Source organism: Protopterus annectens, chromosome 1.part1 (assembly GCF_019279795.1).
Source record: "Protopterus annectens isolate FY-2018-M chromosome 1.part1, PAN1.0, whole genome shotgun sequence".
NCBI lineage: Eukaryota > Metazoa > Chordata > Ceratodontiformes > Protopteridae > Protopterus > Protopterus annectens.
The window spans coordinates 1,434,785,658-1,434,812,629 of NC_056726.1; the positions used below are offsets into that span (position 1 = coordinate 1,434,785,658).

Here is a 26,972-nt window from a genome sequence, read left to right on the forward strand (position 1 = left end):
AGGGCAGATAGCCTAGTATAAACCTATGAACCTATGAACCTATGAACCTATGTACTTTTTGAAGAATATGAAGTCTGAAGTTCAAATACTTATCATTTTTATTTATTTAACATTTGTTAACAAGGAAAGTCTGACTTGGAACAAAAGCCAATTTTCAGCAGAGACCCAGGGAGAAGCACTCCAGGCACATGCCTTTGTAAGATGGGAGGACACCAGAGCAAACTTACACAAACACAGGGAGGACATACAGACTCCACACAGAAGGTACCCCAGCCAAGAATCAAACCAGAAAACCTGTAGATGTCAGACAACAATGCTACTACTGCACCACTACACTACTGACTGTGTAAAGAAACAAAAATACAGAAACCATAGATTTTATGAGGAACAGAACAGAACAAATATGAGGCAAACATCTGCAAATTATTTACAAATGGTGGTGGGTATGTAATTCAGGCTCTTGCTACTTGGGCCCAAGATACAGAGTTCAAGCTTGTGGTATTCTCTACCACCACCATGTAGCAACTGGGGCATTGTACACAAACACACCTACCTGAGCCCAAAGTCCCTGCAGCAGCAAAAGCCTACAATAAGAGCAGCAGTAAATCCATCCATTCCAGCTGTAAGCAATCAAGAAATGCCACACTGTTCTGGGACTAGCCTAATAGCATGAGCCGCCCCTGCACATGTCCCTGTTGCTTGACCTTTGCCTCCCCACATCCCTTTATGTAAGGGTATTGTGTGGATCCCTTGTTCTATGGGTTGTGAGATATGGTAGGTCTGTAGCAGGTTCCTGAACATACTGCTGCATATGTTGCAGGCTGCAGCTGCTGCTTTTTGCCCAGGACTCATACTGGGGAGTGTGAACATATTGGATGGAAGCAAGCTGTGTGTGTCAGTGAGGGACCAGTGTCAGCTCTGTTGTTACAGCACAGCCAGGGAGAGAGTACCAATAACAGTCCAGGTGAGGCATGTGCTTAAGGTACATATGCTATGCAACAGTGCAAATCAGTGAGTGGTAGGTGACATAGGTAGCCTATACATATTTGTGCAGTGTGTCCCTACCTACAGACCTTTGGCATACTAACATGGGTAGCAGTGATTGCAGTAGCAGCTACCTGTTTTGGTTAAAATTGCAGGACCCAGTCATTATTTGTTGTATTTACAAGCATATAATTGAAGTGCAATACCCTGGATTTGAACCCAGGACTGTGGATGGCAAAATGTACCACATGCCAGAAATTTAACAGACTGAGCTACTGAGTCAACACTGCAGCAGGTGTCTTTGCAAGGTATATGTTCATGCATGCAGCCTGTTACACAGGATTCACATTAGCATGTGTGTACTGATGTGTATGATGTGTGACACTGAACTGTCTGTCATGATTTTCTAACCTTAATCTGTACTGACTTGCCAGTACTATAGCACACAGAAATGTTTTTTTGAAAGCTGTGTCAAATGCAGGTGGCACAACTGTGGACATTCTGCAAGAGTCTGTGCAGTTGATATATATACCTGCTATCCCAGGCCTCACGGGCATTCATCATTATTTATTTGGCTGTGTACTGGTTTGGTGTCTGCAACACAGTCTCAAGTACACTGGCAATTTTCCCATTATATGTCCATGCAGTGTGTCATTGACAATCAGGATATGTTTCTGGAAACACCTGCTTTATTTCAAAGCTGAATGGCCTAGTGGACTAATGCACTATGCTGTGCTTAACAGGGGCCTAGGTTTGAGACTTGGCATGGGTGATTAATTTGCAGATGTGCCTAACAGTGTCAGAAACAGAGAAGGGGATTTCATAGGTTCATAGGTTGGTACTAGGCTATTGATCCTAGGGCCTATACAGGCCTAGCCATAACAATTCCCTGGCTATTTCTTTCCACAGTATTTACTTCCCTGGAAGTTTTAAGTGGGTTTGCACAGCACACCTCTCCACTTAAACCCATGCTAATTCTAAAAAAAGAAAAGAAAAAAGGACTGATAGAAAAATGGTGAAATTGAGGAAAGACAATGTGAAAGGCAGGTAGGGATGTGCAGGATGGATGTAGAAAATGACCATAGCTCTCCATTGCTTGTACAGTAATAGCTGTGCAGGTTGTAGGGAATTTGGAATTGGAGCCTCATGCCCCAGGGAGAGGAATGATAGCAACATAACTGTGCTGATTAATTCATGTAATAATTAAGTGTGTCCAGTGGACGGGAGTGCAAAATGGAGAACTATGTGTGGGACAATATTTTTTTTTCTTGTGGGACAGGTGCCTTTTTTTTTAAGGTGAGAGTGGAATGTTGGAGAAGGGATATTGGTATGTGTGGGGAGGTAAGTTGGATAGGAGAGCTTGCATTTGCAGACAGGCAAGACAAACAAGACAGCATACAGAGGTGGTGTATGACACATGAGGGATGTGAACACCTTGGACGGGAAGAGTGTTTTGGAATCAGAGAGCCATGTGTCTCTAGACAGCAGAAATGAGACTGATCTTGCCACCCAAAGGTAGTCAACACTGCTCCTTCACTGCCTTTCTACCCTCAATCCAGCACAGGCGATTCTCCTAGCCATGATGCATGATCCTGCGCACCATCACCAGTAGCTGATCCTGCATGACAACCCCCCTCCACATCTACTCCCAGAGGGGTGGCCCTTGTCCCCCAAGGCAGTTTCACCCATAGGTGGTGCAGGGCCAGAGGTGGGGGCACTACCGGCTTGGGTCTCAGCCATGGCTGGCTGAGGTAGGATAGGTGGATCACCAGGAACCATCCTACCAGTAGAGCTATGGTGTTGAGGTATTTCAAAGTATATAGGTTAGTAATGAACACAACATTTAGCTAGTTATAACAACATGCTAGAATGTTGCAAATAACCCAGTAACATAACATTACATAGTATATGGAACACAACAATATGTGAGATGACAGTATAGTAATAGCATGCCATAAACAGTTATGGCATAAGGCCAATAACATAGATAATTTAACAAGGTATATTAGTATGCAACCATTGTAATACATACCAATAATAAAACACAAGGCCCAACATAATGTTTTGAGAAGAACATATGTTAATAGTAAACCATAACCAATGTATAGTAATAATCGATTGTGGTGCAGATAAGGGGTGGGAGGAGAGAGAACTACAGACCATCAATACCAGTAAAGGCTATATTGTTTGCAACAGTACTGTTATATACTCTGCAGATCTGCCCTTCCTTTATGTATACATGTGCCCTATAGCTTCTGTAGCTCATACATACCTCTCAAGCTATCTGCATGGGACAGTATGGGCTAAGCTGTAACACCTACAGGTACACAACTACAGAGGACTATTACATGTCAGGGGAACATATGTGACTACCAAGGTGTACTGTGGACTGATGTAGTGTGACTGTGATATCGACATAACTCATGTCAATGATAGATCTGTGAAAGAGGGATTAGGCTACAGTGATCACAGTCCATGACAGCATGATACTTGAGAGACATGTATTGTGCACAATACAGAGAGTTTATGACTATCATGCCACCCTTGGCAGGCATGGAGTTAGACTATCAGCTGGCATTCACAGACACACCAAGCATACAGCCATACCAAGATTACACATTTTATTTATTCTGTTAACTTTTATTAGTATTATACTTGCTGCCTTTATTTTCTGAAGTCTTATCACATTGCTGAGTAATGTTAACACTCTGTTACATCTGAAAACACAAATTATTAACCCATTCTAAGGGCTACTGCAGCCATTTATTTACCTGTAATTCCTGTGAGGAAAACATCTGTTAACAATATATAACTGATTCAGTAATATTTACTAGTACTTGTCACTGGATTCAAACTCTGGTCTGTGTGTGACAAAATGCACATCAGACCTAGCATTTATCAAACTATGCTACTGAGGCACTACTGTGTGTTTATTGACAGGTATTTACCTAAAGCTCACCTCGTAACAAAATATGACCTAGTAATAGAAATTGAGTGTTATACAACACTGCAGTGACAGTTAAACATACATGCATTACAGATATAGTAGGTGAACTGTACAGTAATATATAGCATAGAATGCAGGTGTAGGCAATATACCCCTAGTGGGTGGAAATATCTGTGATGTGTACAAACCATGTCGGAGTGCTGCGTTAGCTACCTGACCCATATACAGTTAGAGAAGGTATATTTGCAGTCTACAGCTATTAAAGTTTCATACTTGCCAACAACAGTGTACCTCAGAGCAGGAATGCATATAGCTGAAATGCAGTGGTTTACAAAAGACAATCCTGATATACACAATATACCTTGGCTGCTCCTATTATTGCTTCAGATCCTGGTGCAGAACAAATATCATAATGCATTATATCTTGAAGTAAATCTCAGAATGTATAGTTTAACAGAACACTGTTCATTAGCTAACCTTCAGTCACTTAGTGGTATTCTTTGTGTTTTTAGTTCACAGCAGATGTAATACTCAATTTCATGAACAACAGCCCAAAATACACACATATTGCACAACACAGCTTTATTAGGGCTGACTTCATGCACTGATTGTATATTTTTCCATTCTTTATTACAGAACAGTTCATATAATCCAGGTGTTGCAATGCAGCTGTAATTCCACAATTACTGCAGTAGAAACTTTATTTCCTTAATATTATCAGGTTTCATGCTTTCATCTTTATTGAACTATACCTGGCATTACTCACTTATTTCAATCCAGGTCTATGACCACATACATTGCAGTACAATCAAAACTGTATATACCTAATGACAGTTAATACTGTACTTCTTCTTGCTTATATGACTATAGATTGCAAGATACATCTGTATTCACCAAGCTCATGGAACAACCTGGCCAGGTTCCCTGCATGGGCCTCTAGGTTGCGAGCTCTCTCCTCTACAGCTATAGGGAGAGAAGAACACTATTATGCATACCTGTCTATCACACATTCAGATTATGTGTTGGTAAAACAATGCAAACAGTACTTAGAAACTTGGGGGGGCATTCCCATCTTGAGCATCTTGGACCCACATATCCAGAAGTCCCCTCTTCCATCAGTTCAGTTCTTCATAATGATGATGGACCTGCTCACCTGTGGGAGGGTACCTGTAGCACTGGTGAGATAGTTTTTGAGCCAGTCCCAGGCTTCTGCCTTGCACTTTGATCCGTGGTATTGGCCCTGCAGCCGCCAGATGAAATGGTATTTTGCAAGGAGTCCAACCATGACTCTGGACTCCAGAATGCCCCACTAGTGCACCTGGAAGCAAGCACCCTCTTCAACACCTGCAATAGCTCCTGCCTAGCTCAAGCTCTAACTGGTTCTGCTGTTTTCACCACCTGTTACACTTATATAAGCCTGTTTCCATGCATTTACCAGCACTGGGCAATTTTCAAATATGCAGCATGTCACTTAGCACTGCATAAACCCATTGAGCCCAGCTGAGCAGTGCTTAAACTGGAACTGCTCAGCAGTGCTTAGCAGTGCGCAAACCAGCTTAGCTGAGCTGAGCAATGCTTAAACTGGTATTGCTTAGCAGTGCTTTGCACCTCTTAGCAATGCACAAACCGGCTAAGCGCTGCTAAAACAGTCCTTCTTTAAGCAGTGCTTGGCATGGCTTAGATGTGCTTAGCGGAGTTTAGTTGAGCTCAGCATAGCAGGATTTAAAGATACATCTCATAATGTGTATTTGCAACATAAATGCTTAATAACATGTCTGTGCATGCATACAATATTCAATCAAGGGTTTAAACACATTTCTCATAATGTGTATTTGTAACATAAATGCATAATAACCCGTCTGTGTATTCATACAAAATTCAATCAAGGATTTAATAGTACTTCACATATATGTGTATTTGCAAAATAAATGTAATAACTTGTCTGTGTAATCAAACAAAATTTAATTGGGAATTAAAATAATTTTCATAATGTGCATTTACAAAATAACTTGCCCGTGTGTTCGAACCCTACACTTACTGCACATAAAGCTGTCACTCTAACCATTTAGCTGCCTAGGCATGTGGAATGCTGCTATACTTCTACATATACCTGTCATCTACATTTAAGCACCGCTGAGCACTGTGATGCACTGCACAAACACGCTCAGCTATGCTTAAACTTGACCTTTCCTTCTTAATTAAATGTATACAGTGTCTATGTTTAGATATCTGGCATCTGTCCAGTGCTGCATGCCATGCCATGTGATGCAAACACACACAAAAAAAATGAACATAATAACACTTTATTACACTTCCATACATTGCTATCCTGCACTTCAACAGTGCAGGGGGTGTGTTACTCATCTCCAGACACAGTAACACACTCCCTACACTGATTCAATAACCATGTTACATGGCTCTGCCTCAGTACAACACCTTCATTCATATGCATGGTGCACTACTGAGGGGGTACCACGTACATGGACACGGTACCATCTGTGTAGGCTTTACACTATGCCTACATGGATTTAATTAAATCTCCAAGAGTGTCTTTGAACACCAACAGGAAATTCCTCTGATACACACAGTGGTTGATTCTCCTACAGAAGTTTATTTGAAACACACATACTATACAAGATGTTCATTTTAAACAGTTCAGAAACTTCATTTTGATTAAACATGGTTGCTCATCTTCCACTGTTTTGGTTCAAAGCCCCATTGAGCATGCTTATATTCTATGTTATAGCTGAAAGGCTCCACTGTCTTTAGAAAGAAGAAGGCAATTCTATTGGCTCAAAAAGTAGAATAGTGTAATTAGCTAAAAATGGCAGCATCTAACCCTCTGATAGAGGAAACAGTCCCATCATAGGTATTTGGAATTATTTTGGTTCATATTTGAAGTTACAAGAGTTGCAGTCCAGGAGAACACTGAACAGCATGACCCAACTTCCCCAAAGCACTTTCTGGTTAAGTGACTTAGTCACACAGTAGACAAATAGTAGTGAGGGAATCAAACCATGGACTACAGAAAGCCATGCACTAAAAGTTCACAGAATTACCTTGGTGCACTAACTAACATTACACAATGTTGACACTCTAGAGAAGGCAGCATAAAAAGGGTGCTGTACTCCTGAATTTGTCATCACTGAGGCAAAGCATTGAACTGAAGTCCCATTTGCCTGAAATTGTGGTAGCTCAGCTGCATGAAAACACACCATAGCATGTAATGAAAAGAGAAGGAATCTTTGTTATCTTCTTGTTTACATATCATCTATTTAAATTACTTTAAACTACGATGCGGTGTCTTACATTTTTATATATATTTATGTATATCTGTGTGTATGTATGCATGTATATATATATATGTATATATATATATATATATATATATATATGTGTGTGTGTGTGTGTGTGTGTGTGTGTGTGTGTGTGTGTGTGTGTGTGTGTGTGTGTGCATTTATATGTGTATGTATATACATATATTATATATATATATATATATATATATATATATATATATATATATATATATATATACATATATACAGAGAGAGAGAGAGAGAGAGAGAGAGTTTACTATCTCATTTCTGAAAATCACTCGGTTGAGTGATGACTTAATCAAAAGAAATCCCAGTGAAAATGAAAACATCGACCAGCAAAATAACGAAAATGGTAATGTCGACACGTCCATATTCAACATTGGCAACATTACCCAATGTACCTTGCAGTCCAGTGATTTCCAACTAATGTTTTGCAAGGGGGGGCAAGCCCCCCTCCACCCTCCATGTGGGGAGCTGTGCCTCCCACACCCCTGTTATTTATATATACAGTCTCTGAGATCACACTACAGTGAGGAAATGCATATCTAAATGTTGACCAGCAGGTAGCTATGATAGTGAAGAAATCCTTCTGTATGGCTCAAATTATAATTTAAGACATGGCATCAAGATCAAAGGAAGTCATAGTGTCATTGTACTCGCCCCTCATCAGGCCCATAATTGAGTACAATGCACCCTTCTGCATGCAGCTAACCAGGCACTTGCACCAATAAGAGTATCCCAAGCGGTTTCTCATGAAAAAAAAAAACACAAAGTATGACACATGTCTTATGCAGATTAACTAAAGGCTCTCTCCCTTTACTCTGTTTCGTATTGTTTTTTGAGGGGTGACTTATGCCTGACTACAAGGCATCCTCTGATCCAACCCAGATGAAAATGTTACATATTCACAAGAAAAACTATACAATGGTTATGCATTTCATGGACCTGAACTGTATTTGCAACTCTAACAGAACTTGCTGGAGAGACAGAGTCATAACTTAAAGCCTTCCTTGTCTTTGGAATAAACTTCCCATCTTTGTAAAACAAAGCCCGCCCCTCACTCTCTTCACAAAGGAATTTGGATGAATGGATAGGGAACTGTAAATTCACACCAAGGGTACTGCCCATATCCCTTACAGAAAGAGGCAGTCTGTAAAATGTCTTAGGGCTCTAAAACTCAAAGACCCACTATCCTGATACTACCCCATCCCATATCTGATGAATTTAGATATAATGCTGCCATATCCTGGGTAATACTGGCTAGGCTTGTAAAAGTTCTTGTGCCATTAGCCTAGTAATCACCTATGAACCTATGAAATTATTGCACATGTCCATATGTATCACCCTGCCTTGTTAAATCAGACCATCAGTCAGTGACCTTTTCATTTAAAACTGATCATACTTCCCCTATAAACTCCTCTGCATTTAAAGACTTCTAAAGAACAAACCTTGTTCATTTACTTGGCATATAGGATCATTGATAAGTAGTAGGCTTGCTGCCCTTGTAGGCTATTTTAAGCCTAGCCAATTTTCCTTCCAAAGATGAAAATCGGTCCCTGTACTTTGTGTCTGTAAGATAAATACCTTATCCATTATATCTCCTCCCCTAAATAAAATGCACTGTAATCCTTCTCTGATGGAGCACACTGTGAATGCTGCTGCATTGCATTGATAAGGTATTCCCTTAACGCATAAAATATAATGAGAAATTCAAAAATAAACCCCTGTTGTGAAATACCCAAATTAATAAATTATCTAACAATAGAAAGAAATTGGTCAGTGCTTATCAGAACTCTCATTCTATCTACCTTAGCAGTTCTCTTATGTAAACTAGTAAAGAGCTTAAGGGAACCATTAGGAAGTTCTAAGCTGAGTATGAGCAAAACAGTCACTAATAGCAACAGTTCCATAAATATTTCTTTACCTATGTCAGGAAGTTAAGAACTTTTACCAAACAATGTTTTGAGTTTGCCTACATTAACACTGCCCACAGAGACCCAAACAAAATAGCTAATATCCTGGTGGACAAATTTAGTTCAAATTTTACGCCACCTACTATTATAGTTTTTCCTACGATTCCACAATCCCAGACACCTCCTTTAACTACTACAGAACAAGTTGTCTCACCCCTCTTAAAAGCTAAGAACACCTCATCCATGTGAATTAAGAATATATACCTGACTATCAATGCCCAATATGCCCTCATTGAACCTCTTGAACGCTTTAACCTAAGCATCTCTACTGATCACATTTCTGAATTATAGTAGACAGCCATTGAGATGCCAGAGTGCAAGGGTGGCCCAGCCACAGACCCTGGTAATGATAGCTCTATTAGTCTCATTAACCTCATAAGTAAAGCAAAGGAGAAAATTATCTCAAGCTTTATTAATACGGACATTGAAAATCTCTTATCCCTGGACTCTCATTTGTAGGATGAAGATCTTGCTTCTTTAACCTCATTAATTATGTTTTAAAAAGTAGCCAAAGCAGTGGATATTGGTTATTCAATTCATACAGCATATATTGGATCTGACCAAGGCCTTTAACACTATTCCCCATGCAGGCACAATTGTTAGACTTGCAAATCTGAAGATAAACACTTACATTATGCAGTGGATTATTAACTGGTTCTTCTAAATAACTCATGTGGTTAGCATTGCAGCCGCCACTAGCGAAAGCAAAAAAATATTAGTGGTGTACCACAAGGATAAGCTTTAGTCTGTATGCTATTTGACATCTTTTTCTCAGACCTTCAGGTCAACTCTCTAGGGTATGTGTATCTCCATTTGCAGACAACTGTAAATTGAGTGTTTTATTAGATTTTCTACTGACTCACAATTGCTAAAGTAATGGCATCAAATTAAATGTGCAAAAATGTAGCATAGCTCATTTTGGTAAACAAAATGTTTTCACATACCACATAAGTGACACACCTCTCCACTCATGCTATATGAGTATACATACACTATGTTAGTGAATGTTTTTGCATACAAAAACAGTAATTCTAGACAGGAGCTGCCTGTACTAACTGTTTATGCAAACTGCTGTTAGATCTGTATGATGATATACATATACCTTTTCATGAAACACTATTCTATTTATTGTAGTTTATAAAACTCAGCACACTGCATTTGGGAGGGCAGTAAGATCTATCTTCATTAACTCTATAAGTGGCTTAATTTATGAGACAGTACTGCAGTCCACTTTAAGGTCAGTATTGTACTGAGGGAACATATTCTCCGGTGGCACAGTCTTAATTGTTTCTAGTGAGCAAATTTGCTGGAACCACTACTCATGGTGCAAATGTTACAGGAAAATCTATTTTCATCCTTTCAAAAGATTAAGTTCAGCTATTGTGTACACTGTGTAACTCTGTATCCACACCACATTTCTGATCAAGTGTCTTTTTCATGTAAATTGTTCTTTATCACCATTTGAAACTGAAATGCTGAGCCATGAAAGAAATGTACCTAAGACGCACTTTTATATACTTTGGCTAACCAAGTACATCACTGAACACACATCTTTATATATATATATATATATATATATATATATAAGCAAGTATACTTTGGGAAGAATTTCTACAGCTACATTCAGTCACTTCTTCTTCTTTCGGCTGCTCCTGTTAGGGGTCGCCACAGCAGATCAACTGTTTCCATTTCTTCCTGTCATCTGCATTTTGCTCTGTCACACCAACCATCTGCATGTCCTCTCTCACCACATCCATAAACCTTATCTTAGGCTTTCCTCTTTTCCTGTTACCTGGCAGCTTTATCCTTAGCATCTTTTTCACAATATACTCTGCATCCCTCCTCAGCACATGTCCAAACTAACGTAATCTTGGCTCTCTGGCTTTGTCTCCAAACCTTCCAACCTGGGCTGACCCTCTAATATACTTATTCCTAATCCTGTCCATCCTCCTCACACCCAGTGCAAATCTTAACATCTTCAACTCTGCCACGTCAAGCTCTGACTCCTGCCTTTTTGTCTATGCCACTGTTTCCAACCCATATAACATAGCTGGTCTCACTACCCTCTTGTAGACCTTTCCTTTCACTCTTACTGGTACTCATCTGTCACAAATCACTCCTGACACTCTTCTCTACCCATTCCATCCTGCATGTACTCTCTTCTTCACCTCTCTTCCACACTCACCATTACTCTGAACTGTTGATCACAAGTACTTAAACTCAGCCACCTTCACCACCTCTACTCCCTGCATCCTCACCATTCCTCTATCCTCCCTCTCATTCACACACATGTATTCTGTCTTAGTCCTGCTGACCTTCATTCCTCTTCTCTCTAGAGCATATCTCCACCTCTCCAGGGTCTCCTCCACCTGTTCCCTACTCTCACTACAGATCACAATGTCATCTGCAACCATCATAGTCCATGGGGACTCCTGTCTGATCTCGTCTGTCAACCTGTCCATCACCATTGCAAATAAGAAAGGGCTCAGAGCTGATCCTTGATGTAATCCCACCTCCACCTTAAACACATCCGTCACTCCCACCGCAGACCTCACCGCTGTCACACAACCCCCATACATATTCTGTACCACTTGTACATACTTCTCTGACACTCCCAACTTCCTCTTACAATACCACAACTCCTCTGTAGGCACCCTGTCATATGCTTTCTCTAAATCCACAAAGACACAATGCAACTCCTTCTGACCTTCTCCGTACTTCTCCATCAACACTCTCAGAGCAAACATTGCATCTGTAGTCCTTTTTCCTGGCATGAAACTATACTGCTGATCACTAATCATCACCTCCCTTCTTAACCTAGCTTCCACTACTCTTCCCCATAACTTCATGATGTGACTGATCAGTTTAATCCCTCTGTAGTTACTACAGCTCTGTACATCACCCTTATTCTTAAAAATCGGTACCAAAATACTTTTTCTCCATTCCTCAGGCATCCTCTAACTTTTCAAGATTTCATTAAACAATATAGTTAAAAACTCCACTGCTATTTCACCTAAACACCTCCATGCTTCCACAGGTATGTCATCTGGACCAGCAGCCTTGACGTTCTTCATCCTCTTCATAGCTATCCTTGCTTCCTCCTTGCTAATCCACTGAACTTCATGATTCACTATCCGCACATCATCCAACCTTCTCTCTCTCTCATTCTCTTCATTCATTGACCCCTCAAAGTACTCTTTCCATCTGCCCAACACACTCTCCTCGCTTGGGAGTACATTTCCCTCATTACCCTTTATCACCCTTACCTGCTGCACATCTTTACTAGCTTGGTCCCTCTGTCTAGTCACTGACTAAAGTTTTTTATACAGTTGAAGCCCATTATGATACTAAAGCCAGAGAGAGATTCCAACCCCACTGCATTCATTTTTGGAAACTATAAATTGCTTCCTACAGAAGTTGGACTGGAGGTTAGCAACAGTCTGCTTTTGTTCAATGAATTTCAAAAAAAATACTGATTCCTGAGGATGTTGTGAATGATGCACACACACACACACACACACTCACACACACACACACACACACACACACACACACACACACACACACACACACACACACACACACACACATACACACACATGCACACACACACTCATACACACACAGGTGTAAACTAGGCAAGCTTGGCTTTTATAAGCACAGATATGCAACCTAAATGTATCTCATGAGTTATTGTGCATTAGACATTATTTTAAGGCATGCATGTTGGTTAGGGCTTGATTTAATGACTGCCTATGTCCATCAGAGAGACAGATTTCAGACCATGTCTGATTTTTTCCCATCCACTGGTCCAGGTTGCACTTGAAAAAGACTAGGGAAAGGCTCTGTTTCAAATTGATGAGAAGCCTGTTCCAGAAAATGGGGATTCTCTGGCATACATAACTGTCCCTCTAACATGTGCTTCATAACTCACAAACATGCACACATTTCTTTAATGTTATTTTTACTATTATTATTTTTTATCTGTTCTCTCTGCCTCATGACTGACTGACTGGCTAGCTAACTTTATTACAGATTTGATTCAGAAATGGCCTATGTAAATAAAATAAGGGGCACTGAGGAGTCCCTTTGAACACCAGTATGTATGGAGTGAATTTCATTATTTTTGAGCAGCACTGTTTGCTGTAGGATGTGTGACCATATTGTATCGTGAAACACCAATATTGGTTGTCTGTCTATAGCAATGCTACTCCACACATCTTCCTTCACTTATTGAGTCTTTTTTTTCCCATGAGACCTATGGCTGGTGTTGCTGGATCTCAACTCCTTGGACTGCTGGAATCATGTTGACTCAGTGAGCAACATTAAATCAAAAGCTCTTCAGAGGAAAAGTATCACAAAAACCCCTCTCAGTGTTACCCAAAAGTTTTTTCCCGGATGGTAATACCCCCACCTGCATCCCTCAATGATGGGGAAGGAGAAATACCCCCTTCCCTAGCTTATATAAACTAACTTTAAGTTTACACAACAGTAGAGAAAAGTTCAGTCTTAGTAACTGCCAAACATTATTTTTAGTGTTATTCTTTGACTTAACAGCTTGCTATTTAAAACCATTCAGTAGTGAGATGCAAACCTGGACTTGCTTTTAGCAAGAGTGTGGTCAAAAAACAGTTTTGTGTTACATTTATGTTACATAATCTGATATATTTGTTTCTTGTTGCAATGCTATCTTGATTGATGCTGGGTGCATTTGTCTCTCAATATTATGTAAAAGATAGTGTAAACTTTTTTATGTGACTGCTGACAGGAATGCAACATTTTGTTTTGGGAAAAACAGGATGCATTCATCATTCAGTATATGGGAGAAAATAACGTAGACTTTCAAAATTTCCATGATTATTGAATGGTGTGTACCATTTTGTTTTGTGAAGACAACTGAAATATTTGTATTACCCTGTTTAAAATATCAGTGGGACGACAGTGCTACAAACTTGCAGCTTCAGAACAATTTTGTGTTACTCTTTAGTTATGCATTTAGCTCTTTACACAGTGTTTCCCTGTTTTAGTAGTGTGCATTAAGAATGTATCAACTTTTCCATTTTATTGCATTATTTTTGTGTCATCTAATTCCTCTGTCTATGTTCATGTGTACAGTGCATAAGCTCTTAAGCAAACGTGAACATGGCAGACCATATTTACCCCTCAATGCTAACCTGAATAGTAAGAACAATCTCAGGGACTGGTCAGCTCTGCACCATAGAGGGATAAATTATTTTACTATTCCATGGGTGACCTAAGTTCAAGTAACAGTTTGGGTGCTTGCAGGAGGTGGCCAGGGAAGATGGGAGAGAGTGGCTCTGATTTGCCATATGAATGATACCTAGTAGGGGCATTATGTGTTAACCAGTGGAATTCAAGTCAGCCAGATCCTCTCTTCATGGTCCTTTGCACCAGTAAAGTCAAGGGGAATCCAGTATGCAGAGACACATTTCTCCTTTGGGACAGCAGTAGCTGGATTAAGAAATTTGTTAAGTGGGACTGCTCGTTATGGGGAGAGGATAGGCTGCATCTAAGACCAGTAAGCTGGCTGGCTCCTTACCATTTGACCCTTAAAGGGGGGGACAAGGAAAGTTGAGATTTCTAGGCAGAAAGAAATTATTTCTCTGGCTCTCACTCAGCCTGGAGCAGTCAGATGCCATTTGGAATGATTGTGCTGGCCTGGTGTCGGTAGTGAAGCCATCTTGCATTGTCTTGAGAAGGCACAAAAAAGTAAAATAAAGAATTTGTGAGAATGAGTATGGTAATTCAGTAGAGTGGTGTGAAGTATATAGTCCTTCTGAAGGTCGAGAACCATTCCTATAAAAATCAGAGTTGTCAGTCATACCACAGTAAACATAGACTAATAGCAAGTTCTATATGGCATATAATTTTGAGCTGAAATCTCAAGATAATATAAACTATTACAGTTTGCTTATTATTTCTGACTGAGTACAGAAGCATTTTATCATCTTCAGGTGTTTATTATACCAATAACCCACGCCTGGGTGTGGGTAATGCTGGATTTACCCGCCCGAGGGACCAAACAAAGCCAACCGTGGGTAAATCCAGCATTACCCACACCCAGAAGTGGGTTATTGCTATTATACAATGACCTTATTTAAGAAAATAAATATTTACTTTTCTTAAATAATGGCATCGTATAATGCCTCCTTGCTGCCCTTCCGCAGCTGTCTGGTATCCGCGGCAGTTCTGATGTACTGCACATGCCTATGCCTAGGCAGTACATCAGAGCTGTGGGCAAAAGCAATGGAGAAGGCAAGATCTCCATTGCTTTTTACTGTTTCGCTATGTTAAATGGGTTTAACATAGCGAGACAGCTTTAAAAAAGCAACAGAGAATCTCCGTTGCTTATTTTAAAGCTGTCTCGCTATGTTAAACCCATCTAACATAGCGAGACAGTTTTGAAAAAAGCAACAGAGAAAGCAAGATCTCCGTTGCTTTTTACAAACTGTTTCGCTATGTTAAATGGGTTTAACATAGCACGACAGCTTTAAAATAAGCAACGGAGATCTCCGTTGCTTATTTTAAAGCTGTCTCACTATGTTAAACCCATTTAACATAGCAAGACAGGTTTAAAAAAAAAAGCAACGGAGAAAGCAAGATCTCCGTTGCTTTTTACACACTGTGTCGCTATGTTACAGGAGTTTAACATAGCGAGACAGCTTTAAAAAAAACAACGGAGATCTCCGTTGCTTTTTTTAAACCTGTGTTGCTATGTTAAACTCTTTTAACATAGCGAGACAGTGTTTTAAAAATGACTTATACTGATGGAAAAAGTCCCGGCGACCGGACCTTTTTCCATTAGTATAAGTCGATTTACAACGTGCACGCTGGCCAATCAGTGTTCACGTTTTGGAATATTAATGGGGGTCATGGTATAATACTGATTTATTAAGTGTCCTAAAGTATTCTGAAACACAAGTAAACAGAGCTGTACTAATGATGCACATGACTTGCTAAGATCATAATTTTCATTTCTTAAGTTATTACAGTACATTTCAAGCAGCATGTTACATACTTTTATTTAATAAATAACAGAGAATGATGTATAATTAACAGTATAAGATGCATGCATTTTGTTAACTTAGATGAGATATTCTGAGATGGTACAGAACCATCATCAGCACCAATATTTATAACCACATCAACACAGCAGGAAGACAGGGAGTCACAACTACTTAGAAGTGTTATCTGCCTCAGGGTTCTTGTAAATACTGTGGCTTTGTATTTGATAAAGGACTCAGTGTAATAGAAAAGATGAAAGATTTATTGCTGAGTCAAAGTTATCTAGATGATCTGAATTTACACACAAAATTTCAAGACTTTCAAAGCAACAAGTTAAGGTTACCTTGAGTTGCATGCTGACATCACCATTAGGAGGCCCAGTGATAGAGCGGTTAGTGATGTTGCCTTACAGCAAGAAGTTCTCTGGGTCAGTTCTTGGCTGGGGTGCCATCTGCATGTTCTCCCTATGTTTGTGTTCTTCCAACATTCCAAAGACATGCATCTGGTGTGTTTTTCACCAGGCCCCCACTGAAAATGGGCTCTGCCTCAGTCAGACTTTTCCAGTAAACAAATGTTAAATAAATAAATGCATAGATTTGTGTTGTGTTTGACATTCCTTAATAATGTAATAGATGGTATAGATATTTCTGAGACAGTACCAAAAGAAACATGAGTATGTTTAAATGCACAGCCATTTTTTATCATCAATGGTACAGACATAAAGATAATCTGCGGTGGTACAGCGGTAGCGTTATTGCCTCACAGCAAGGGGTTCTCCTGTTCGATTCTCGGCCGGAGTGCCTTCTGTGTGGAGTCTGCATGTCCTCCCTGTGGTCAATTGGCCTCCAAAAGACATGCATGAATGGACGTGCCTTTGCTGAAGGTTGGGCATCAGGCTGGCAACTCAGCACCATAAAAATCTACTGCCAATCATTAGCAGACCGGAGTTCATCTGTGGCGACCCCTAGCTGGGAAAAGCCGAAAAGACAAACAATGGTACAGACATAAATTCTGAGCAGTCAGAATGAAAATCATTGTAATAAAGGGACCTGTAGTAAGTTTAAGTACTTTAAAAACATAACATATATACAATAAGCACATGTAGGTGAACATATCTCTCAACAAAATATTTGTAACAGGGTATAACAGTAGATGGTTGTCTCTTTACTGGAGCATGAAGAGGTACCTAAAGAACACAGTTTATAGATTAACAGGTCCCAAGATATCCTAAGGCCACTGAGTCTCATGACCATTCTCACCTTGCTAGTACCCTCTCTCAGGTTGTACTTACATTCTCCAGAAGGGTCATATCAGTCAGTCCTGGAGTAAATTTCTGGAAACCCATCCTTTCATATATTTTATGATTAAACATCAAAAGTGAGTCGTACTGCTTCATAGGTTCATAGGTGTATACTAAATTAATGACCACTAGGGCCCTTATTAGCCTAGCCATGCAAACCAAATGTGACCCATAAATTTGATTTATGTAGGTGGTGATTTACTTACTGCCTCTGTCCATCAGAAACATAGGAGCCAGACCAGGGATGAATTTCCAATTAAACAAAACAAATTGGCCAGAACTAGATTCCACCAAAAGATTTTTTAATACAAAAATGTATGGGCAAGAGTACCCATGTATGAATACACAAAAAAAAAAAAACTGACACCCAAAGGGTAAGAAAGTATACCGGTTTCAGCATAAAGCATTCATCAGTGCTGTATAACAATTAAGTTTACAATCATTACATATATACATATCACAATCAAGTTACAATTGCTCATTGAGTCCTGGAGAAAATAGGCCACCCAATGTGATAAGCCACATTTTTTTCGTTGTAATCCAAAAGGGAATGTAAATTTTCTGAAGAAGTGTTTGGTTTATATATTCTGTGTATAACTTTAAATCTAAACCTGGCAGAAGGATGCAATACCTGATGTTTGTATAAAGCATTTGTATTTCTATGACATTTAATGTCACTCATATGTTCTGATATCCTGAATTTAAATGGGCGAGAAGTTTGCCCAACATAAAAGGCAGGGCAGGTGCAGTTTGCCAAATAAATCCAGACCACACAGGAATAAATCAAACAATGCAAAAAAATATGTAAAAAAAGAATCCAGGCCACTGTTTAAGGCTAAATGTTCTTTTATAACAACCACAGATGAGCACTTTCATCTACTAACAAGACTTCTTCAGATCTGAAGAAGTCTTGTTAGTAGACGAAAGCGCTCATCTGTGGTTGTTATAAAAGAACATTTAGCCTTAAATGGTGGCCTGGATTCTTTTTTTTTTACATATTTTTTGCCAAATAAATCACCCAATCACTACTACAATTTCCAAAACCTCTTATATCATATACTTTAGGACAATTGAAGGATGTGAATGAGCTTTTTTTAGGGACTATACTGCAAAATCTGCAGTGTCCACATGGGAAACTACCCATTACTGGGCCACCCAATAATGTAGTTTGCAAACTTTTATATACCATCTTGCCCTTTCTGTAATGGTTAAACCAGACCCCCAAGTTTTTTTTCCTTTTCTATATCCAAACCTACATCTAGAAGGCAAAAACTGAGATAGTTTCATGTTTGTGTATAATCTCTTGACTTTCTGTTCCTGTCTCCAACATGAATTTTCAATGACCCATCTATTGGTCCAATTTATCTTAAATAAGGGCAGGGGGAACACTGCTTCATATGGATGGGGAGCCTGTTCCATAGAATGAGAACTCTCTGATAAACACATCTGTATCTCTAACATGTCCTATTTATGTCACAAGCAAAATGTAGGTATTTTAATTTTAATTGTTCTCATGCTGCTTATTTTGTGGATGTGCAACAGGTTCATCAAAACCCATGAATGTCTTGTACACCTGGAAAAATACCTCTCAGAAGTCTGTATGGTACAAGATAAAGAGACAGGGCTTTGAGATGATTGGTGTAGTGCATGTACTCCCTGTATTTTTATTGTAAGAAACTTTTGTGGACATTCAAGTTGTTGCATATGTCTGGCCAGGTACATACCGAAGGGGTCATTATACTCTATGATGGGTCTGATAACAGCTGAGCATGACCTTTCTAGTCCTAGATGCCATGACCTTATTTATAAGTTGAGCAACGTGGAAGGATTTTTATACTACCTTGGATATATATTGGTTGAAAACTTGGTTACTATGGGTGGTAGGCATCCCAAATGGTACTACAATGCATTTGTTGTTACTGAGTTTTAAGCCATGGCTTTGGCACCAAACATTTGCCTGTATTAGATCTTCGTGGAGGGTGTTCTCATCTTGGAGGTATTCAATGACTGCTCCCAGTTTGCAATCATCTGCAAACTCAGTTAGCCATTGGCCTTTGACATAGCATTGACATCTGAGAAGTAGATGCCAAAGAGGAGTGTGCTCAGCAAACAGTCCTGGGGGCTCCACTAGTGGCTGGCCTCTTTGTGGAGGGTGACCTCACTAATTCTAACCTCCTAAAACCTTGTACCTTATGACTGTGTGGTAAACACCTTAACTGTTATACTAACCCCTGACCCGCAATATGCAGGGCAAGCTTATTTCAGAGGTTTGTGAGGTTCTAGGTTATATGTCTTTATGTCTGTGATCATTTTTGTTAGGAGCCTTTGGGGTTTTTCTAATTGTTTGATTTGTTTAATGAGATACATCCTAACAGGAGCATTGTACTCAACAATTGCACATAGCAATGCTGATTATAAAGGAGTGATTACCCCTTTACTCCTTGATGATATTCATTTGGCAATTAACTGGGCTAATTAAAATAATTTTCTGACACCCCCCATTGTCATATAATGGACAAAAGAGAAGGAGCTATGAACTCCTAGTACCTAGGTATGAACTCCTAATACCTAGGTCCCTTACTAAATTTTTATTTTGTAGAGGTGTGTTGTCTATACACTATGATGAGACAAAGGGCTGTTTACCAAAAGGTATGATGCTACACATTTTGAATCTAGTTTGACCCTATTTTCAGCACATCAAGAGTTTACTAAGTGAGAGTTCAGTCTGGAAAATCTTGATGTCATGGGGTGACTTAGCAACAACTCTTAGTCTGAAATCCTCAGAAAGCTTTGTTTGCCACTGGTCTTGTTTCTGTGCCTGGAGATGTGAGAAGTAAACACCAAAAATGAGAAGTCCCAGCACTGATTTAAGAGGAACACTGCTGGTCCTTTTCACACTTTGTGATGAGGTTTTTGCAACTTGCACTGTGTGGTTTCTGTCTTTTAACCTCTTTTCTATCAATCTTACACATATAGGTTGACTTTAAAAGCATTTGCCTTTTATATAATGCCAGTATAAGGAATGGTGTAGAAGGCATTGGTGAAGTCAAGATCCAAAGCATTCACTGCAGCCTCCATAACCCTTTCAAAGAAATTTATCAAATTAAATAAAGAGGATGTACCCTACACAAAGCCAAACTGTTATGGTCAAGTCTAAAAAGATTCTTGATGTCACAGTTTATATAATCTTTTATAGTATGTCCCATGGCTTTACAGATAAAACACATAAGGTTGATAGGTCTGTAATTACTTTAGGCCTTATTCATTATTCTGGCATGGTACTTTGATCTGCATCAAATTAAGTCAATGTACTTCTAGTCCTGATGTCAGCACTTTGCAAGGAAGATGAGTTTTACACTGTGACAGACAGGTGCACTGACTTATATGATATAGCAGCAGCAACACTATTATGTCTTAACAACATTGCAGCTACTGCACAACACTGAATGTTACCTGCAAAGTGTATTAGTTGTCGTGCTTTTCTGCATATCTCTACATAATACTAATGCTTAATGTGTGGACAAACACAAACATCTGATTGTAAGTTGGGGTCCTTCTTTTGTATTATATAAGTGCAGTGTAGATATTTAGGGATGTTAAATTTTATATCTTCATATAGTGGCAGGGGTGTCTGTTGAAATGCCAAGGACCTTAAAAGAAATGCAAGTTCAAACTGGAGATTAATAGCAATTTTGTGTTGCTTACAGAAGCCAAAACTCTAGGCAAATATACTGCCTCTCAAAGGTTATCTACCTTGTACTTCTAAGGAAAATTTATTTTCAATGCAATTAGTTTCCACATGTTCATAAAGCTTGGCAGAGTATTACATTAAAATAATTTCAGAGATTGACTGTAGCAGTTTACTAATCATCAGAATAATGTAATATTCTTACCTGCAAGAAGAATTTCAAAGACAGATACTGAAACATAAATATAGGGATAAAAGGAGAAAAAAGAAAAAAAAGAGTTACTGAACTCAGACAAACATGAAAATACAAATATGTAAATGTTCATCATGTGAAATGCTTTACAACCTGAAATTCATTAACTCTAATGCTATATTGTTTATGAAAACTATTACATTTATGACAGCAATCAGTGTTTCTTTTGAAGTTCCATTAGCAGGCACCACTATAAACAAATTCCCATGCATTTTAAGCAAATGAGCCTTCAAAACATTATTCACAATCGGTTTTTGATTAGTTGTTTCCACTTTAACCCTAACATAACATTTTCTCAACTTTTTTCTGTTCTGGCCCAAGATGTTTTCTTCACTGATATATTTCTGCCACTGAAGGTGACATTTATCAAAAAGCCTTCATGAAGTGCACTCCATATATATTCTGTGCTGTACACATTGCAGCAAAATCTGTCACTGTTATAGAAAATATATAAAGCGTTAACGGCAATATTGAGATGTGAATGCTAATGTACAACAAATGAACATTTGACTCTTAAAGAATTTTCCTTCGTCATAAGACCAGCTTGGCAATGAGGCAAGACATAAAGTCAGGGGATAAGTCACACAAATAACAGTAAAGGAATGGTGACATTTGGAAGTGAAATGCAAAATACTCTACTCAATGTTATTGCAGGTAGCTTTTTCTGGGGACAACAAGGCTTTCACAGATAGTGAACAAGCTTGGTTGGAAATGAATAAAGTTTTTTTTCTCTACTCTACTTTCTCCCAGATAAACCCATCACGTCCCCATTGTTCCAGAGACTTTGTGCACTCCCTTAAAGTGGCAACCATGCCTTACTTTGCCAACTCCCTTTAGCCTCCTAGCTATATCTCAACTCATGCAGACGAACATAATCCTGCCCATATGACTATAGCCAACTAAGCAATTTGACTTCAGTGGAGTCACCATAAATAAAATTGCCATCACTGCGTAATCTGTCTGCTAAACTAGCAGTCAAGGTTTCCTTGGACAACTTCCTTTAGCCTCCTATCTGGATCTCAACTCATCCAGAACAGTATCCTGCACATATTACTTCAGCAAGCTAATTTGTTCTATAAAGTACTAAACTCTAGGCTTTTTCTGACCTGCACAAAATACAGAGACATCAGCAGTTAAATATTTGTTTCCCTCCTTGAACTCTCATCTTAATTTTCCCTCCTATACTTATTTGCATTAGACATGAACCCTTATCCCATCCTAACAAGTTTTACGACCCCTGCTATAGTCTTAAAAAGGGTTCAGTCTAACTTTAACCATATATATATATATATCTATATATATATATATATATATATATATATATATATATATATATGTGTGTGTGTGTGTGTGTGTGTGTGTGTGTGTGTGTATAATATAATAATAATAAAACACACTTAATTATTCTTGTGATCAGCATATAACACACTTTTAACAACCCTAGTTTATAGGTGCATAGTATTAAATCCAAAACTTTCTCTATATCTCTTCCTGCAGCAGTATATCAGTCTAAATAAACTCTTCTGTAGCTCACTGACTTTTTTCTTTCTACAGTTAGTTTGTGTAGTGGTGCAACCCTCTCTGTTCACCTGTGCTCTGCTTCACTGTGATCCCCAACTTCACCCCTCCAGTTCCCACCCACCCCTCCTACTCTAGCTTTATACTAATCTTTGCCCAACCTTTATATTCCTACCACCTATCATCACACACAACCTGCCCACTCAGCTATAGTTCCAAGCAAAACTATCTGCTGTTCAACCACCCACCTATCATCACACACAACCTTCCCACTCAGCTATAGTTCCAAGCAAAACTATCTGCTGTTCAACCACCCACTCATTTTTAAAAATTTTATGCCCTCCTACTCTAGAACAACCTTCACTCTTTGAATCATCTTTCTAAAACGTTCTGTCATCACATATATCACATGAATCACTACAATAACACTGCTATAAATCCTTCATCTTCCCCAACCATAATCCAAACTGCAGCAATATTTTACCTTGCTTATTAATTTCACCATTGCTTATAACCAAAATCAAACCCTTACATAAGGGCTGCAGATCACTCACATTCAAACACCATGTCTTGCTACTGATCTACTCAATATTTTCCAAACTAAGTTCCATAAAATTCTCTCTTTTTCCCTTGTTGGTGATGTACATACCAACCCAGGACCTTCTACTACATAATCAAAGTTATCCAATACCAGAAAACATCACTTAACTACACTCAGCTTTCATAGTATCTGAAATAAATTCTCTAGCTTTCATGCCTGGATCTCACAGCAAACCCTAGACAAACTAACAGCCACAGAGACTTGGCTTAACTTCATATAAAAGACTCTGAAGTACTATCTCCTGGCTACAATGTAATCAGATCAGATATAACTCATAAAACAGCAGATGGTTTGTGATGTTCTGTACTAACCACTTTAGTTTCACTCCCTACCTTAACTCTATACCAACATTCAAAACCTCAAAGCTTATTATCACTTTCCTCCAACTAAATACCTCAAAGAATCTATGTATAGCACAAAATATATCCCCTAGAGTAAAATATACCAGTTCTAGAGGAAAGTCTATCTTGGAAATCCATTACTATTCACAATGAAACCATTATCCTAGATGATTTAAATATAAACTGGAAAAAGACTAACATCTGACTTCCCAAAAGATAATATTAATCTACATGGGTTTTCACACCTAATAACAGAATAAACCAAATATGGCAAAATTCTTACAATAGGGTCCTTTCTAGCTTGGATTTTCATCTCAGACCAAAGTAAATTCTCTATATTTGGCACATTTCCATGTACCCTTAGTGACCACCTACCAGCATATAGTCTTTGGAATACCGCCCACATAGTACACCAACACCAGTTAAAATCAACTCGTAACTTCACCATATTTAAGCTAGACTACTTTATTCTCATATTACCATCCTTAAATTGGCCTCATTACTATCTTAACCATATGACAATGCAGCTGATCATTTTAACACTAAATTCTTTAATACCCTAACAGCCCCACCCCAAAACAAAAAATAATAAAAATAAATTATGCTTCTTGGCTGGCTAACAAAATTAACTAAACAGTTAATGGCACAAAGAAATAGATTATGGAAAGAATGGCTAAACAATAAAACTACTCCCAGCCTGTGGACCTTTAGGCACCTTCATAATCAGGTAAGCATGTACTAAAAGACAAAAAAAACTTTTCCATCGACCTCCAACCCTACCCATAAAAACAACCCTAAGAAATTCTCGTCAGCCAAAAACTCTCTACTTACAGCTGGTTCCAAAACAGATCCTAATCCGCATCCCAGTAATCCATCCTGCCCATGCTGCCACCATCTTTAATTATTATTTCATTGGCAGTATAGCTAACAACCACAACTAATCCTAACCACCATAATCTCATCGATCAGTTTTTCCCTAAGAATTCCATAAATAAGTATTCCTCTCTGCACATACCCTTATACTCATCATTAACCTCTGTCACTTCAACAACCTCTACCCATCCTGCTAACAATAATCCATATCTTGTACTATAACCAATCTCTATTAGTCCCATTAAGGAACTATTATAAAAACTCAAAGCAGGCCCACCTGCAGCTGGCAGCCTACCCCCAAATTCCTCAAATTAGCAGCTGATGCTACAGCCTATCCAGTTAGTATTCTCATCAACTGATCTATTACTGAGTCTTATGTTCCAACATTATGGAAAATGTCCCACATCATCCCATTGCATAAAGGGAGCAAGACCATACAGACTGCTAACTTTTGTCCTATTGCTATCTTATCATCCTTGTGCAAAACATTAGAAAAATGCATCTATCATCAACTCCTCAAGTATAGTCTCAAAATGATCTTCTAATGCCCATTCAGCATGGATTTAGGCAATTACATAGCACAACCACAGCCCTTCTGTTATTCTTGGACAATGTAAACAAATCCAGAGACCATGGTAAATATGTGTCTGCATTAGTCATAGAATTCGCTAAAGCCTTTGATACCATCTCCCATACCAAACTACTACATTGCCTCTCAAGACATGTCCTCTCATCCTCATCTATCATGTGGTTTTCCACTATTCTAACAAATAGGCAACAAGTGGAAACATGGCAAGGCTTCATATCATCCCGTCTCCCAACAAGCAGTGGTGCCCCTCAAAACTCTATACTTGAACCTCACCTTTTCAACATTTTCACAAATGACCTTCACAGAGCAACTCATAATAGCTCGTTAATACACAAATGATTCCACCATCATCTGCTCCTCTCAAAATCTATCCCAGCTACAATTTATAATCCAAGAAGCATTCTCCTCTCTGGAGGCTTGGATAAATTACTCCCAACTTCTGCAAAACACCAATAAAACTAGACTTCTTCTATTCATCTCCAAATCTCATTATAAACACAATTCTGACTTTAAAGTCCTATCTCATAATAATACAGAAATCAAAATTGTGCCATCTACCAAACTCCTAGGTGTAATAATTGATGACAAGGTGAAATTTGGTCTCCATATCCTGCACAACATAAAAACAAAAATGCACACAAAACAAAAATTAAGCATGTTATACAGGCACAAATATTACTTAAACAAAAACAGTAGACTCATACTAGCAAATGCATCTTGTCCTCACTCCTGTATGATGCACAACATATCACCAACTTCCAAGGATCACTTAAGTCCTGTTAAACAAAAGATGGAAATGGATTAAAAGAAGCCCCCCCACTTTAAAAATGTGAGCAAAACTATGGACATGAATCAGGAGGAAAGTAATATTGTTCAAGAGGAACCACTGGTAGATGAGCAGTTACCATTTGTGCTACTTTTTATAGAAATGTATGACCATGATCTCACAGGATTTTTTCTTTAAATTGGACATTAGCTTTAAATATCCTTAATAATTTTGTGTCATTAACCTAATTTACTAATTTTTGTGTAACTATAAATCATGGGATGATGTCTTTGTTGAAACTTGAAACTGTGAAATTGACACTGTATAGTTTTGATGGGCTGAACTGTGTATCTTTTCCCTTTTTCATCAGTTGGGTTTAAGCAAGGCTTTTAGCAGCAGTAAGGTATTAATATCCTCTATGCATGAGAAAACTAGAAAGCAAAACAGGATATTAAAATCAAATACAAGACTTTAAAATGACCCAGGTAAACATCTGAGGCTTTGGGGGGAGTAGTATTATTGTGCTAAAGTCTGGATATTTCCCTATTACCATATCAGATATCATTGGGAACATTCTGACTGGGGTTTTGGTGGAGATAAAATTACCTTTAAGTCAATGAAGACAAATTAATTGAGTGCTTTGGGTTTAACCAATAATGTTCTGCAGCATTCTTACTCAGCTTTTTCAGTTCTTGAACATGATTTCAACATATTAAAAAGGAAATGATTCTGCTCCTGTTCTACTAGCTTGAAGGGAAGCATAACAAGGATTTCATTGCTGTTAGTTGAGGAC

At 38.7% G+C, this 26,972-nt stretch overlaps 1 protein-coding gene across 1 annotated transcript in view; it reads right to left on the reverse strand.

The window, feature by feature from the left end:
• LOC122816369 (deleted in malignant brain tumors 1 protein-like) overlaps positions 1-26,972 on the reverse strand; it is a 785,349-nt gene that overhangs the window by 438,493 nt on the left and 319,884 nt on the right. The window contains exon 2 of the mRNA XM_044089117.1: positions 21,444-21,470. Within this exon, the coding sequence (XP_043945052.1) occupies positions 21,444-21,470 (27 nt within the window). The remainder of the gene's footprint in view (positions 1-21,443; positions 21,471-26,972) is intronic.